Source organism: Mustela erminea, chromosome 20 (assembly GCF_009829155.1).
Source record: "Mustela erminea isolate mMusErm1 chromosome 20, mMusErm1.Pri, whole genome shotgun sequence".
Lineage (NCBI taxonomy): Eukaryota > Metazoa > Chordata > Mammalia > Carnivora > Mustelidae > Mustela > Mustela erminea.
The window spans coordinates 39382430-39398969 of record NC_045633.1 but is presented as its reverse complement, the minus strand read 5'-3'; the positions used below and the strand labels follow the sequence as shown (position 1 = coordinate 39398969).

The window sequence follows — 16540 nt, the reverse complement described above, 5'->3', positions numbered from 1 at the left end:
CCTGCAGGCGCCCCCGCCTCCGCGCGGGCCTCTGCTCCTCAGCCCGTCCCTCCCGACGTCTCCTGGAGCCTCTCCCCGCAGCACGGCGGAGCGGGCAGGCGTGGTGGCGCGGGCCCCCCTGCGTCCTGGGCCCCCGGGCGCCCTCTCACCGCTCCGCGCGGCCCTGCTTCCGGAGCCGGAGCCGCCCCCTGCCCGCCGTCGGTCCGCGGCCTTCCCGGGCGGATTCCCGGGGCGGAACTCGGTTTCTCCGCGTCCGCGCTCTCCCTTCCCCGGTTCCTGCCCGACTCCCCCGGACGCGCGGGGAGCCCAGGCTCGGCCCCCGAGCCGCGCTCCTCCGGCACCTCAGCGGCCGCCGCCCTCCTCCCCCTCCCTCCCCTCCCGCACCTCAGCCGACCCCGCACCCTCCGCGTCCTCCCGCACCTCACACCTCACTGGCCTCCGCCCCTTTCCGCCGCGCCCTCCCGCACCGCCACCGCGGCGGCCTGCTCTCCCCGCCCCGGACTTCCCCGGCCCTCGGCGCCTCAGGGGCCCAGGGCCGACAGCGCCGCCCACAGACCAACGGCCGGGCTGCGGGCCCCGCCTGCTCTCTCCAGCGAGGAGGCGCCGACCCCGACGCGGGCACCACCCTCGGAGCCAACGAGGAGAGCCCGCGTAGACGCGGCGGCCGCGCGCGCACCGCCCTGCGCGCCGGCCGAGAGGGGCGGGCGGAGAGGGCGCGTCCGCTGGCCTGACGACCAATCAGGGCAGGGCGGGCCCGCAGCCCGGCTCCCAGTGGCCACTCAGGCGCAGGCCGACGCGCTGCCTGCTCTCGGACTGGACGAGCTTCCTGCCAATCAGAGGCGGAGCAAGAGGCGCGTCGGCCAATAGCGGGAGGCGGCCGGGTCAGGCCGGTGGCCCGGCGGTGCGCGCGGTGGTCGGCGAGCCGCTCGGCGCGGAGGGAGTGGCCGCCCCCGGGCCCCCGCACCCCGCGCCCTCGGCCCCCCGGGCCCGCCCCTCGGCCGCGTCGCGTCATGCCCGACGCCGCTCGGCGCTAGTGTCCGGGCCGCCGCCGCCCGCCCGCAGCCGCGCCCACTGTGCAGAGCCAGAGGGATGGTGGCAGTCACGGGGCGGGAGCCAGACAGCCGTCGCGCGGACGGTGCCATGTCCAGCTCCGACGCCGAGGACGACTTCGTGGAGCCGGCCACCCCGACGGCCACGCAGGCGGGGCACGCGCTGCCCCTGCTGCCCCAGGAGGTACCGGGGCCGGGGCGTGGGGAGGGGCGCAGGGGAGAAGCCGGGGCCCCGCAGAGCTGACCGCGGGGCGAGAGCGGGGCTGCGGCTGGGGTCAGAGGCCGGGCCGAGGGCGGCGCCCGAGGAGCTGCGCCTGCTCCCCCCGGCCCGGCCCAGCGCACCCGGGGTGTGTCCCCCGGCCCAGCCCCCGCTCCCGGAATTCACGGGCCGCACCCCGCGGCCGGTCCTTAGAGCGACGGGGGACGGGGCCGGGGGAGGGCCGGGCGCCCCGAGAGGGGAGCGTCTGTCGGAAAGCCAAGAGGCGGCCCTCGCGGCGCCCAGACCTGCTGCCCGGCTGGCCCGTGCAGAGACGCGGCCCGCGGATCGGCGTGTCCGCCTCCGCCCGCCGGCCGCGGGGCTTTCCTCCCCGCCCCCGTGCCGGGGGCCCCTCCGGGCTTCGTGTAGGAGCCTCCGGCGGGGAAGAGGGAAGGTGGGGCCTCGCGGCGCGGCCGGACGGGACTAGGAGGAGCTGCGGCGGCGCTGCGGGAGGGAGGCCCGGGCGCGTGCAGTCCCGGGAGGGGGGACAGCTCCGGGGGCGCGGGGCGGGGCGGGGGTGGCCGGTCCCCTCGGGGCTGGAAGCTGCGCTCGCAGCATCCCGAAACGCCCGTGCCCACGAGCCGAACCCTGCGGGCATCTTCGCCCCTGGGGAAGGAAAGGCCGCGGCGGGGTCGTCTCTTGGGCACCGTCGCGGGGAAGGCGGCGTGGTCTGCGAGCGGGAGCGCGGGACCCGCGCCAGGCCCGCTGCCGGCTGTGGGGTCCGCACGCTGCTGGACCGCTTCCCTCGGCGCCCCGGTCTTCAGCTCTACCGAGCCAACCCCCGGACAGGCAGGAGATGCCCTTGGAAGAGGCCCCGAGAGCTCCAGAAGTGTGGAGTCGCGTTATCCCGCCGCAGCGCGTCCTGGGCGCAGGAGCTGCGGAGCGCGTGGAAGGCACCAGCTGCCCTTCGGCTGCCGAGGGACAGGGTGACAGGGCACCCACCCAAGAACCGCACCTGCCTTTCTGTCCTGTTCCTTCCTCACTCGCTCATTCAGGGCCTGTTTGGGTCCTCACTGCGACCCGGACAGCGCGTGGGGCTCCGGGTAACTTTGACGGAGTGTGTTGCGGTCCTGCTGTGTTTCACCAACAATTTGAAAACGTATTATTTCACTTATATGTGGAATCTACAAAACAAACACACGAACGGAGCATAAACAGACTCATAAACAGAATGAACCAGTGGTTCCCAGAGGGGAGGGGGTGGGAGGAGGGGCAGAGTGGCTGAAGGGACTGGAGGGTGCGGGCTTCCAGTACGAAATGAGCAGGTCACTGGGATGAAGGGCACAGCGCAGGGAATGTAGTCATCGACCCTGTAATAGTGGTATCTGATGGCAGGCGGTAGCCGCCGAGTGGTGAGCATACTGTGCCCTATAGACCTTCCAGACCACTGTGCCCAACACCCCAGAACTAACGCAACCTTGTGTGTCAGCTACACCTCAAAAAAGAGTGGGGAAAAGATGGAACTGGAAAGCTGGGGGAAAGGACTCTGCAGACAAAGGTACCCGGGAGCCTGAGAGATGTTATAATACTGAAAAGTATGCACTAGTGTAGAATTTTAGTTAAGCTGGAGGTTTGTGGGAAAATTAGAGAGAACTGGCTTCATTTCTTTAAAAACAACAAGCAGTGAAAGATCCCCCTCCCCCCAGCGGGTGCTGAGCATTTTATCCAGAGCTGCTTTGGGCCATTCTGTACCATCATGCCCTGTTCTCCCCCTGCCCGTGCCTCCGGAACCTGAGCTGGACCAGGCACTGATCTCGCTCTATGGTTTAAATAGGAGAGAAGCAGTGAGGTAAAGCGAATGCGGGGTGGATGTCTGGAATGATCCACGACCATCTGGGAGCCCTGCTGTGGGTGGCCTCGTGGTTAGTGAATGAGATGCTGCCCTCAGGAAGCTTGGGTTCTAGAAAGGAGAGCTGACAGGAGTACGTAACAGCCAGCCTGCCCTGCGGCACGCCAGGCACTCCAGAGAGCAGAGCGTGGCACATGGTGGAGGCACAGTGGAGGGTGACTCATTAGTTAACTCGGTCGTGGGGGCAAGCGGGGAACAAAGGGCAGAACACTCACAGGATCAGGAACCTTAAAGAGAAGCGTTTAGAATGAATGGATGCTGCTAACTTATATGGTGCCGTGGTGTGCATTAGACAAAGGGCACACAGCTGGGCTGGCAGATCACTGGGAGACAGGTGCCCTTGTGCAGTGAACAACACACACCACATTCAGGGCAATTGCATTAGCTAGATGGACAGAGGGAGACTGGGAAGAACATTCCGGACAGAGAAGACAGCATAAGCAAGGACATAAAAATGGTAGATTCATTCTAGAGCAGAGATAGTAGAACTGGGTTGGGGAGGCCTGATTGAATGGTATCGGGGAACAGTGGGGTCGACTTGGCAACTGAGGAGTGTGGGGGAAGGGGCGACAGGAGAGCATTCAGAAAGACTCCCGTATTTTAGCCTTGGGTATCTGGGTGGTGCAGCACTGATGAGACCCAAGGAGACGCAGACAGAGCAGCCCCTGCTCTCATTCCCCAGTGCCTGGCTGAAAGTGCCGGTGGTTCCTTTCCAGTTTCCTGAGGTTGTCCCCCTTAACATTGGAGGGGCTCACTTCACCACACGCCTGTCTACCCTGCGGCGCTATGAGGACACCATGCTGGCGGCCATGTTCAGCGGGCGGCATTACATCCCCACCGACGCCGAGGGCCGGTACTTCATTGACCGGGATGGCACGCACTTTGGGTATGTTTATCCCTCTGTGATCAACTCTGTAGTCCGAGTAAGTGTCCTGGGCTTCAGTATGGGGCGTTAGTGTCTTCTACAGTACCTAGAAGAGGAGATCGCAAATGTGCTGCTGGAATTTAATAAATGTGTTTATTGAATGAGATAAAAAGGCAGTTAGTTTCCCAGAGGAGATGAAGACAGCCCGAGAAATCCCAGGTGACACCCAGTGGCTGCATGTGGTGGAACAGCTTCTGTCCTGTGAAACTGAAGACCAGAAAGTTGTCGTCTGTGTGGAATAGATGTGATCCCACCTGGAGGCGGGGGAGTTCCAACACAGCTTCTTGCGGGAAATCCTCAGATTCGGATTCTGGGGCTCCACATTGCCATTAGGGAGGGACATGGTGTGTGACCATGTTGTCAGACTTCCTTCAATAGTTTAAAACAAATGAAAAAAAAAGGTGAGGGAAGCGCCAATATGTGATTGCCATCCTTTAATTTTGCCAAAAGAAGTCTTTACCAAAAAAAACCCCCAAAAACGAAAAAAACACTTCAATTTTGACTGTCATTTTAACACTAAAACATGGAAAGACACAATCTCAAAAAAGAAAATAGCCCTTCGCAAGAAAGGATTTCTGACACCTCACACATAAACAGTTTAAAGACTTTATGTTTTAGTTTCCTTATTTGTGAAATGAGAAATAATTGTGGCTGCCTCGCAGGCCTGCCATGCCGATTACATAAGGAGCCTTTCTGTGACCTCTGGCCAGGTCCCTCCAGAGCATGTGGCAAAAGCTGTTTGGCCCTTCAGCCCAACTTTGGAATGCCTAGAGAACGAACATGGTTCTCGACCTTCAGCGGTTCTCGACTAGGGAGGCAGAAACTCTACAGCCACTACCTCTCCGTGCTGGCCTCTGATTCGGATTGCCCGCACTGGGAGAAAGGTCATTTTTATCCTCAGAAAGGAGCCTCTGGTCAAACAATTTACTTTGAACCATCTGGGTGTCCCCATTGGGCTGTCAGCTGCCTCCGATGCTGAGAAAACAAAGTGTCACATCACTCTGCAGAGCTATAAAAAGATTTTTGTTTGCAGGCTGTTTGGGGGAGGAAAGTGCTGGCCCCAGCTGGCAGCTCCCACAGTACTCTTAGCTGGGCCTTGCCCCGGGGTTATGTTTTTCAGAGCAGACCAAGGTTTGCTTAAGATCCTAGAGCGCTAATTTGGAAAGGGGTTGTGGGGAGGGGGAGCAGGGTTTGGCTCTAGGTTGATGTGCCTGTGCCCAGGTGGCCATAGCTGGAGAGGGTCGGAGGCAGGCAGGGGTGTGGCAGAAAGCAGGATATTGTAGCATTTCTCCTTGGGCTGCTGGACTCCCGTGGCCTATGACTCATCATCAGCAGATGAAGTTGCCTGAAGACTCAGATAAAATAGTACAGGTGTTTAAGGCATTCGGTCAGGTACATTTCTCTGCTGGGGCGGCTCCTGTGCTCCCAGTACCCACCACGAAGGCTGCTTGATGAGTGAAACGCTTGGGACTGGAGTCTGACCACTGTGGATATGGGCTTGGAGTCAGGCAGGTCTGCATTTGGGCTCCTGCTAGCTGTGGCTCCTTGAGTAAGAGTGTTCTTTAACTTCTCCGAGCCCCTCTTTTCTCTCACTTATGAAATGGACCTAAAATGGAACTTACTGCACAATGTCATTGAAGTGATTCAATGGGATAAGACATGGAGAATGACTGACACAGATCAGGACTTAGTCAGTGTTCGCTGGTGTTACGTCTTGGTCATAGACCACTACTGAGGCAACATCTTGATCTTGGGGTTTACTCACACGTCTTTACAGAAAAGACCTGCCCACACCTACCAGTAGTCTGATTACTCTTAGCACTTAAAGAATCTGAAGATAGAATGAAAAGAACGGAGTTTTTATTTTAAGAAAATGCAGCATGTGATTCTATTCACCCAAGCACCAGTTTGTTCAGGTGTTGTGGGTAGTCGTTTGATGTCTTTGTAGCTACAGAATAAGACTGATGGCGAGGATGTAGAGAAGATGAGGAACCCTTGTACATTGCTGGTGAAAATGTAAAACGCTACGACCATTTTGTTAAGTGTGCACTTCACCTTACAAGTGAACAGTTCTACTCCTAATATATACCCAGGAGAAGTTGGTACGTGTGTCCGCAGGAAGTCTTACACAGGAATGTTCATAACAGCTTTACTCATAAGAGCCCCAAACTGGAACAACGCAACTGTCCATCAACAAGAAAATTGGTAAATAAACGACAGGCTATCCATTCAGTGCCGGGCCACCTCCTTTGTCACACATGACGTACGGAATGAGTCTCAGAAGCATTCTGTTGAAGGAGAGAAGATAAGCATAGAAGAGAACGTACTGTGTGCTTCCGCTTATATGGACGTCACGATGAGGCAGAAGTAGTCTTTGTTGATAGAAGAATTTGGGGCTTGAATGGGAAGAGGCAGAGGGAAACTTTAAGGAGATGGAATGTTCTGTATCTTGGTGTAGGTGGTGGTCATAATCAAACTGTATACCTTGATTGCGTATTAACTATACCTTAATTTAAAAATCTAGATTAAGGAGCCCAGAAATCATATCTTTCCATTATTCCTATATATACCCAATAAAAACAACACCTAATAAAAATAAAAAATACACCTAATAGTAATTTTAATGGTAATGATGCTGATAATAACAGCTGCTAATGTATACTAAGGGCTTACCCAGTGCCAGGTATTTTTCAAGCACTTTTTATCTATAAACTCACTGAATCCCTTGATCCCATTATGGCGTAGGGTTTTTTTGTTTTTTTTTTTTTACAATTTTCCCTAATTTTACAGATGAGAAAATCAAGGCACAGAGAGGTTAGGTTCACTTACCCAAGATTATGCAGCTGGTAGTCTGGTTCCAGATTCTGTGCTCTAACTACCATGTGTCACTGCCCAGGTCCATTAGCTCCTTCTCAGCACCTCTCTTTCCTTCCTGCTCAGAGATGTGCTGAATTTTCTGCGCTCGGGCGACCTGCCGCCCCGGGAACGTGTACGGGCTGTGTACAAAGAGGCCCAGTACTATGCCATCGGTCCCCTCCTGGAGCAGCTAGAGAACATGCAGCCTCTGAAGGGGGAGAAAGTGCGCCAGGCGTTTCTGGGACTCATGCCCTATTACAAAGGTGAGGGGTCAACTGCCCAGGGTGGTCAAGGTGTGGGAAAGGAGGGTTGAAGGCATCTGTCCGGGCCTAGGTCTTCACCAGAAGAAGTGGGTCTGAGAGTCATCTGCATTGCTCAAGGTTGGAGAGATTTCTGCTTCCCTTTCTGCCCTCCCCTCCCGGTCACACTGGGACGATTCAGGTTAAATAGGACCCACTTGGCCTATGACATCATCAAATCCCATTTCAAAAGGATTATCGCCATTCCATCGTTGTGGTTTCCTTTTGCCACGGTGGTCCATGACCCCTGTTTAAGTCTGCATCCTTCATGAGCCCAAAGAGTCCCTTCCCCAGGATCTCGCTCCCCCGTTGGATCCTGCCTCCACTGGGGCTCTCTCTGTGTGCCCTGACCCTGCCTCGCCCACGCCCCAGCCTCCTGACCCGTGTCCCAGTGACGGGTGCCGTCTTCACCCCCACAGACCATTTGGAGCGGATCGTGGAGATTGCCCGGCTGCGTGCGGTACAGCGGAAGGCCCGCTTTGCCAAGCTCAAGGTCTGTGTCTTCAAGGAGGAGATGCCCATCACCCCCTACGAGTGTCCGCTTCTCAACTCCCTGCGCTTCGAGCGGAGCGAGAGCGATGGGCAGCTCTTTGAGCACCATTGCGAGGTGGATGTGTCTTTTGGGCCCTGGGAGGCTGTGGCTGATGTTTATGACCTACTGCACTGCCTGGTCACGGACCTCTCAGCCCAGGGCCTCGTCGTGGACCATCAGTGCATCGGGGTGTGTGACAAGCACCTCATCAACCACTACTACTGCAAGCGTCCCATCTATGAGTTCAAGATCACGTGGTGGTGAGTAGCCCTGCTAGGGAGAGAGGCCTGTCAGGGAGGGCGTCTGCTCTCTTTAGTGGCTCTGGGAGTAGGATCCTGAGAGGGGCACTAACTGCCCCAGACCCACTGAGGTGAGGACCAAGTCCTGGGGCACAGCTGCAAGGGGTTGAAGGTCTCCTGGCAGCTCCGGTCTCCTGGCTGGGCCTTGAGGTCAGGCTTAGGGCGTGTGGCCTGGAGGGACTTGTACCCGCGCTCTCCTGACCTTTCCTCAGGGCACGGCAGTCTTTTCCTGAGGCTGATGGGGTCTGGCGAGCTGGGGCTGGACCAGGAAGTCCAGAGAGGTTTTGTCACTCTCCTGGTCTTGCAAGAGAGTTTCTGCCCTTTTTAGTGCCACGTTACCAGACTACTACAGGCATGATCCCTCCTTCAGCCCCATTCGAGGGCCCCTTGCGTGTGCCTAGCACACAGGTATGAGCACAGATTGCTATGGGGGTTACCCAAGAACCTACCCCAAAGCCCCTGACTGAAGGAGAAGCATTTTCTCTCCCTCTTCCCCCAGGGATAGTTCCAGGCTTTGTTTTAGGATGTGGAGAGACTCTTCCTCCTGAAACATACTCTTCACCACCTTTTGGAGATGTAACCATAGTTGCCAAAGCCGTGCACCAGGTTGGCCTTAGAAGAGCACAATGTTTACAGCCCTGCCTTAGGGCCGCAGCTTCTCCTACCTTCCACCAACCTTCCTTGCTTGAAGGGTTATCTTCTCAGGGCTGTAATGTAGATTTCAGAGGTTCCTTTCGAAGATTCCCTGAGTCAAGCAGGCAGGTTGCATAGATCTTCTGTTATCTTTGAGATGTAACATCCTTTCTGGAGGCTCAGAATATCTCTTTGGCTGCCATTTCATGTGTTAGCATCCAATTTGTGGTGAACCTCTGTAGATAGGAGCCCCCTCTTTTTTAAACCCTGCTGCTTTACCCTGCTCACGTTCTCCTAGCAGAAGTGTCTGTTCTGAGGAAGCAAACGAAGGCTTGGGTGGGAGGCACAGCTAGACCAGGAGCTGTAGGACAGTCGTAGCAAGCCTCCATCTCCACATCTCAGACAGAGAAAAAGATCCACAGGGTCCTGCTCCCAGTGCATTTTCTTCTTGCTCCCGTCTTCAGACCAGGGCAGTTAAGCAGGCTGTGGACACGCGTCTCCTGAAGGAGCTGCGTGGCACCAGCAGTGGGAACGTAACATTCCTGTGCTGCATTAAGGGCTTCTCCCTGTGATCATGACTGTGCTTGACGGTCCTGGGTATTTGCTAGGGAGGTTTTTTTATATGTAAAACACGGGCAAGGACAGCCTCATTGGTCTCAGTCCTACAAGACCAGATTGGTGGGGGAGCGGGAGGGGGAGCTGAAGACGTCTGCATCCTTCTGAGGAAGAGAAGGCCAAGTCCTGGGACCTCGCTGAACCCCTCAGTGGGGCAGTGACCTCCTGGCCCTCTGTGGAGCGGGTTAGGGCGCAGTTTTGCACTCCACGTCATGTGGTGGAACAGAGGTCCACACGGGGTTCTAAGAGGAAGGTAAAGTCAGCTGTTGAGGTTCTGAGGTATGTGTTCTCTCCGTTGTTCTCATCCATGAATGAATCATCGCTGTTCTGGAGTTGATGTCCCTGCCTAAAGCTTACTCCGACAACTCGGCTCTTGTCTTGTTCTAATAGAAGTCCTTCACTGAATTTGCTCCGATCGGTGTTACTGCCTAATGCAAACTCATTTTTGGACAGACACTGAGGCAAGCTCTTCGGGAGAAAGCTGGTGTGAGTAGAAAGGAGACAATTAATCCCAGTGCTTTCGGTTATCTGGCCTTGGCTCCTTCTCGTTGCCACCGCTGGCCCAGGGCATCACAGTATTTTGGTTAGAGTCCAAACATGGAAGACAGAGTGACTGGTAGGCTCAAATGTAAGTTTGCTCAAAGATAGGCCTGAACACTAGCTTAGGGCTACATGAATGCTGCAGGAGGACACTGTCCCCAGGCCCCTTGCTAGAGACACTCCTTTGGACCATCTGGCCCTGTGTTGTCCTCACAGTGGTGTACTCTGTGCCGCTGTGGGAGAGACAAGGCTCTGGGCCCGTAGACCAGGCAGAGCAGGGATACTGGCAGCCAGCTTCGAGCTCTTTTCAAACGAAGTAAAAGAATTCAGTGGCCCAGTTTGGCCCTTCTCTGATGAGAAGCCAAGGCCAAGATGAAAAGTGCTTTTGGATGTGGTGGTTTGTGATAATGGCCTCCAGATAAAGGGCGTATCTGAGGAAGTGACTTTTCCCAGTTGGATCCCTTCTCAAGTCTAAATGGTCAGGTCTAGAGCATACGAAAGGTTGGGTTAGCAAGGAGGGCTCCGAAAGGTGAATGCTTGTTCCCAATCCAAGGGAGTACGTTTTCATTGAATTCTTGTGCGTAATATTGATGGGTTAAACCAAGTGCCTGCCTTTGGAGCTTCCGTTATGTTTGACTTTGGGCACCTTTCTCCCCGGTATTGTGCTCGCTGGCTGGGAAGGTGAAAGTTTTAGGGGATAGGATTGTATGGTGCAATAGCAGCCGTGACAAAATTCCACAAAAATGAAAAACTTAATGGCAACAAATGAGATCGAAACAAAACCACAACGAAACATGACAGCATGCCAGATGGAGGAGCTCTTTGGGTAACTCTCTAAATAGAAGAGAGAGACGAATCGCCAGCATCCTTACTCTACCTCTGGGGTAACTCACGAGGCTGTCCATTGCCCATCCTGTGCAGAGAGTCAACTGTGCTCTGAAAGTTTCTGTTCTTTCTTCCTGGGGCTTAGGGTGTTCTGGAGGCTGTCGGAGCCTTGTGCCTCAGGCGGGTCAGGTGACACAACCTTCCTGCTCTGGGTTGCTTGTTGGGGGACTAGAAGAATGACATTTGCAAGCCACAAAGTGGGGTGAGCCTCAGTGTGCAACCTGGGTCCAAGCCGGATCCTGAAGAGGTTAAGAGAAATGACAGCAGCAACAGAACAAAACTGCTTCACTGGGCATTTTGATCCCAGGTAGAATTTTACCTCTACCTGGGATCTGTCCGTATTTGATTCCAAGTGATTAAGCTTTCTTAGGTACCTTTCACTGGGGCTCGTTCATGAAGGCAGTGCCTGCCTTGTGATCCTTGAAAGAGGGAGGCTTTATTCATCAGAAGCCGGAGCGTGGGGACATGGGGTGAAAGAGGCACTTTTTGGAACTCTGGAAGAAACGTATATGTATGCATATGTTAACGGGGAGACGGGTGGGTTGGCAGGGGTTGAGGAGGCGGGAACAAAGACTGGGTCTAGGAACCGGTTGCCTCTGGAGCATGGGAAGTCACCTGCGCCCACTGCCTGCGTTCTGTGTGGTGGTGGGTGTGTGTACACGGTATAACACCTCCTGTGTTCATTCGCTGCCTGTCTGTAAGCGCTTTGGTGCATGGAGCCCCAGGACCCGCACATGGCATTAAAGTGAAGAATTAGAACCTGGGTGCTGTGCCTTTCTTTTCTAGGGACTTACCCTCATCTCTCCTCTGCCCTCACGGTGCTAGCAAACAATGTCTTGATTTCTCCTTGAAATGTGGTGTGTTTGGGGACGCGCAACGACGTAAACTAGGCTCTTTTCCTGAGCTCGGCAGCGGAACTTCTGCCCTGGCTTGAAGAAAAAGGGACGTGGGCCCCGTGAAGGCCGTTCTGCAGTTACTCTAGCCTTGTCTCTGTTCCAGGTAGGAGTGTGCCCGCCCAGTCTAGGCACAGAGCTCTCCCCTCTCGTGTTGAGAGGTCTCCAGGGGAAGAAGATACCACAGGTGCGCAGTCACTGTGTAGCTCCCAACCACGTCAGGTGGTTCCGAAAGGAATCCCTTCTGTCATTCACCACTTCTTTCAAGGGAGAGAGAAATGGCTCTAAGCTTATGTGGGCCTCAGTGGTTAAGACCGGTCCTTGAGGAAAATGGACTTGAGTTGTCCTTCCTCTGGAAGCAGAGTTGGACACCTTCCTGGCTAATGAGTGTCCTCATCAAGATGTCCCTTGGAGTCACTCCATGAATTAACCCGGAAAGGTGAGTCCTGACGTGCTGGGGAGCTGTGCCGCCCTCCAACTGCTTCCTTAAATCTCCGATGATTCTGACTTTTAAAGCACTGCATCACCTGCGCCAAGTATGTCCCTGACCTACTTACTGTGCACACAACCACAGGGTAACAATACACCAATAATACTTAACGAGTGGGAAACTGAAGCTCGCAGAGCTGTAATTTCCTCAAGGGCAGGCGGCTAGTAAGTAGAAGTCAGGATTCTGAGGGCCTTTTCCGAAATCCTCGCAGGTGTTCAGTGGGGCCCTCCCTTCTTGGCAGCTCAGTGTCCCACCTCTCGGGCTTAGGGCTTCACCCTGCTCACCCTGTGAAAATTTGACCGGCAGATGCTCTGGAAGGAATGTTAGAAAGACTTTCTTTGATGTGTAGGTTTTAAGTAATCCCAGAGCATTAAAGAGCCAGCTCGGGTCCCCAGTGTACTACGCGTTCATTAGGCGGAGAAGGGCCCCGCTCGTGGGCAGTGATGGAGGCAAGTAAGGGTCGCCGCCTGGCCTGTAGGTGTGAGATGATCTGGGGCGGCTGGGTTAGACTCCTGCAGCCCTCGGGCCTAGCCACACAGATGTGCAGCCTGGCCACGTGCGGAAGGATGCCCCTGGCCTCAGGAGAAGAACTGAATGTAAGGCTTTTTTGTTTAGCTTAGGGCATCTTGTGTGCCTGGCTTGGGTTTTTTGGCCCTTAGGCTCTGGGCCTGTTTGTTCCTTTGTCATCATTTTGGAGATGACCTCGTAGCTAGCTTCACTAACTTTTCCTTTTGATCTGTTTCACTTACAGCATGTTTCTTTCACTTTTGTTTACTTATCTTTAACTTCCTATCATTTGATTCCTTACGATTTTGTTTTTCCCGTCATGTGTTTTAGTGTTCTCCATTTTTTAAAAATTTATTTATTTATTTATTTGACACAGAGAGAGAGAGAGAGAGAGATCACAAGCAGGCAGAGAGGCAGGCAGAGAGAGAGGAGGAAGCAGGTTCCCTGCTGAGCAGAGAGCCCGATGCGGGGCTCGATCCCAGGACCCTGAGATCATGACCTGAGCCGAAGGCAGAGGCTTATTAACCCACTGAGCCACTCAGGCGCCCCTAGTGTTCTCCATTTTTTTAAACTTAATTTTAAGCTTTATATCTAACATAACTTTAAAATAAAGCCCCTATATGAATAGGATGCTAATGAAGGTAGTTCTTGTTCTGAGCAAGGGTAACTATATGCCTTTTTTCCCCTCCTCCAGTCATTTCTACAGTGATCTTATTAGCCGTGAACATTAGGTATCTCATTTTTCCCTTAGATGAATATCTACTTCTGAAGTCTAAAGGCAAGGAGAAACTGACAGTATTACAAAAGCCATAGATCTGGGTTATCTCTTACATCCGATGGCAGAGCTCTTCCCTCCCCCTCCAGACTGCCACCGTCCCCCATATACACACAGTAACAGTAAGTTCAGACTTAGGAACAAGGCAGTCCCAGTCCCGACTGCTGAGGACTTCTTCCTTCACACGCTTGTTCTTCCCGAGCAGTGACATGATCTAAATATCCTGGGATTCCACCACCTCCAGCCACCTGGAATTCAGTGGAAACGGGACTGTCGTGCACCAGGAAGAAGTCCGACTCAACTGCAGGGAAGACTTTGAACCGTCTTGAACCATCCAGAAGTACTTCATAGAAGGGACCCGTAATTAGATTGTGATGTACCTTTTCTGCCCTTCTGTGATTTCAGTGGCAACCTGAATCACCCTTCCACAAACCATGACTTTTAGAAGTTTCTCCTAATGTATTACAGACCCTGGGTTTTTTCCTGTGTCATGTGATCGTGGCAGGTGGCCTAGCTCCAGTAGATCTTTTGAATAGATGGATACATACTTCTCCTTTATTAAGGAAAAATTAAGAAACAGAAACCCAAAGCACCACGAAACTTAAGAGCTTGATCTCTATTAAAAGAAATTAATCAGTTAAGAGTTGAATTGAAATCCTTATACCTCTATTATGTTTGTAGGTGGGTTGGATGGTATCATCAGGCTTAAGTCCTAAGAACGTGTATCACCTTCTGTAAATGCCATTAGTGTGTTTATTAGTGTGAGTTCCAGCATTACATCCTTGCCTTCAGCTCTGCCTCAGCTTGCACTGTCCTGAGGACCCATCTGTCCATGCACCCATCTGTCGTGGGTGCCTACTGTCCCCACTCTTCCTGCGTCATCACCACCCCCCACCCCCACTGCTTACGACTGCCCTGTCTTTGGCATTTTAAAGCTGGTTTGCCACTTCTGGCCGTACCTCATCCAGCATTTGGTAGCCAGCCCTGGCGGTGATGTTCCGTCCAGCAGTGTCTGCCGCTGCTTCTCAGGCAGGTAGGTGCTCTTTGCACCAAGGTCCCAGACTTTCCGTTTCAGCTTTCTCACCTGGCCTGCTAGGATTTGAAGAGCATTTTCAGCCCTTCTCTCTAAGTTCCGTGTCTACCGTGACTGCTTCCGCAATGGCAGCAGATTCTGGCAAGGCCCCACCAGACAGGTAAGTTAGCTTCACCCTCCTCTACCCTTGGAAGGGATAATCACCATACTTTTCCCAGAAACTGCATTCACCAAGAGCTTCCTAACAAAAATAGGGACTTTCCTGGTCAGCTGACCACATCACTGTTGGCCGAAATGAGGATGGTGTTATTCACTTGGCACTCCCAGAAAGTCAAGGCAGCATGTATCTGCCTCCAGACATATTCAGGAAATGTTCTACCCAACTGCCTGATTGTATACTTCCAAATACAGCTCTGTCTGGAAATTCGCGCTGGTTCAGAGAGGTAGGATGTTGAGGAGTACTGTTTATAGTCACCTACTGGAATGTTCCACCACTTACACTGGCTGGGCGTTTAGACCGGAGGATTCCGCAGACATGGGGTTTACTGCCTGGTTTCGAACCCTGCCAGTGCTGTGTTCTGCTGGGATGACAATCCTGACCCCTTGATGGTAGCAGCAGCCCTGGGATAACCTGCAGTTGTGGATTGAGATCCAGAAGTGGGATTTCCAGAAAGTTCAACCAAGGTATCCTCATGATAATGTATAAGAAAGTGATGTTTCGGGGGCGGGGGGGAGTGATGTTTCTTAGGTGGAAGGTTCTCCAGATGCTCAACTACCCCACAGTTTTGGGGGTTTATAGACAGTAGTCATTCGGTCATGTTCCTCCACTTCTTCACATGGCCATCCTGCCTTTTTAGGATGGGGTTTGAGCTGATCCCTTGCTAAGGACCCAGAATTCCAGTAGCTGAAAACCCTGTACATCTTTTCTCCTATCATGGTCTTAAGCAACCCAGACGCACTTCAGTGCCTTGGCAGGGATCACGGAGGCACAAGCATGGGCAGCCTCTGTCCCCTGTTTCCCCATGTCCACGATACTGGCACTGGCAGGCCGACAACCCTTGTAGGCATGAGAGTTGCAATAAGACCAACAGATTCAAGGTCTAGAGGCGGCACTGAGGAAGCCCTTTGGGGATGTCTGTCTGCAGGTGCCCGGAGTACTCAAGGTGAGACTGGGAGCTTGTTCCCCATAGTGCAGGCGGGATGTGTTTTTCAAACATTTTGGCTTCCGAAGATACTGCAAACATGCACAAGAGCCCGAGAAGGAGGCCAGCTATCCCACGTGCCTTGATATCTCACGCATTCAAAATGGAAAATAACAGACTTCTTGGGACCTTCTGACACAACAGTATGTGCTGCTTCCTTCTTCGGTGAGCGTTCCCGAACTGCAAGGAGTCATTTTGTATTAGTCAAGACAAAACAAAAAAGTAGTAATTGAACAGTTTCTATCTTTAATGTAAGTTAGCTTAATCATAGTTGCATTGTAATAATGAGGGGCTGGTTCACAAACAGTAGTGATAACTAGAGAGAACGTGGAAAGACCACATAGAGGAAGCGCCACCCAGGACCGAGACAGGGGATCCAAGGAAGAACAGCCCCTTCCCCAGAGCTGCTATCAGACCTTTTTGGAGAGGGCAGAGCCATGGTTTACTGAATGGCAGGGAAGTCATCGGGTGCTATGCTTGGTGAAACTTGCTGAAATCCTAACTCTAGGACGCTGGGAAAATCTCTTCAGGGAGGTGTTTTATCAGAGGCACTCCACTACAAAGCCACGCAAGGTGAGTGCTGGGGAAAGCGGCTGGCCTCTTTGTGCTGCTGGCGACCACGCACTGCAAGAGCTGCAGAAGCTGTGCTGGGGCTATCACACCGGAACCAGAAAGGGAAGTACCTTTCCTCTTGGCAGGGTGCCCTGATATCCTCTGCTAATGAAGTTTAATATCCTGTTAATTGGCAAAGGAAAAAATATTCAAAGGTCCCAACCCAATTCTGCAGAGCCAACGAAGGATGAATATGGAGCTAAGAGGCAATCAATAACTGGCATCTTTTTTTAAAAGATTTTATTTATGTGAGAGAGCGTTTTGGGGGAGGAGCAGAGTGGGGAGAAGCA

General features: G+C 53.6%; 1 protein-coding gene across 8 annotated transcripts; it reads left to right on the top strand.

Moving 5' to 3' along the window:
- The first annotated feature begins 877 nt into the window (after positions 1-877).
- Positions 878-15168, top strand: KCTD7 (potassium channel tetramerization domain containing 7). 8 transcript variants are annotated; one of them, XR_004281977.1, is made up of 6 exons: positions 878-1233; positions 3871-4040; positions 7020-7198; positions 7654-8026; positions 11742-12070; positions 13609-15168. XR_004281977.1 is itself a non-coding variant. In XM_032328381.1 (5 exons), the coding sequence occupies exons 1-5, from the start codon at positions 1090-1092 to the stop codon at positions 13619-13621; spliced, it is 879 nt and encodes a 292-aa protein (XP_032184272.1). In that variant the 5' UTR covers positions 879-1089; the 3' UTR covers positions 13622-15168. The 8 variants fall into 8 exon arrangements, 4 of the variants coding, with proteins under 4 accessions (XP_032184272.1, XP_032184275.1, XP_032184273.1 ...); XR_004281978.1 differs by having other exon boundaries at positions 13380-15168; XM_032328381.1 differs by lacking the exon at positions 11742-12070 and having other exon boundaries at positions 879-1233.
- The last annotated feature ends 1372 nt before the right edge of the window (positions 15169-16540 follow it).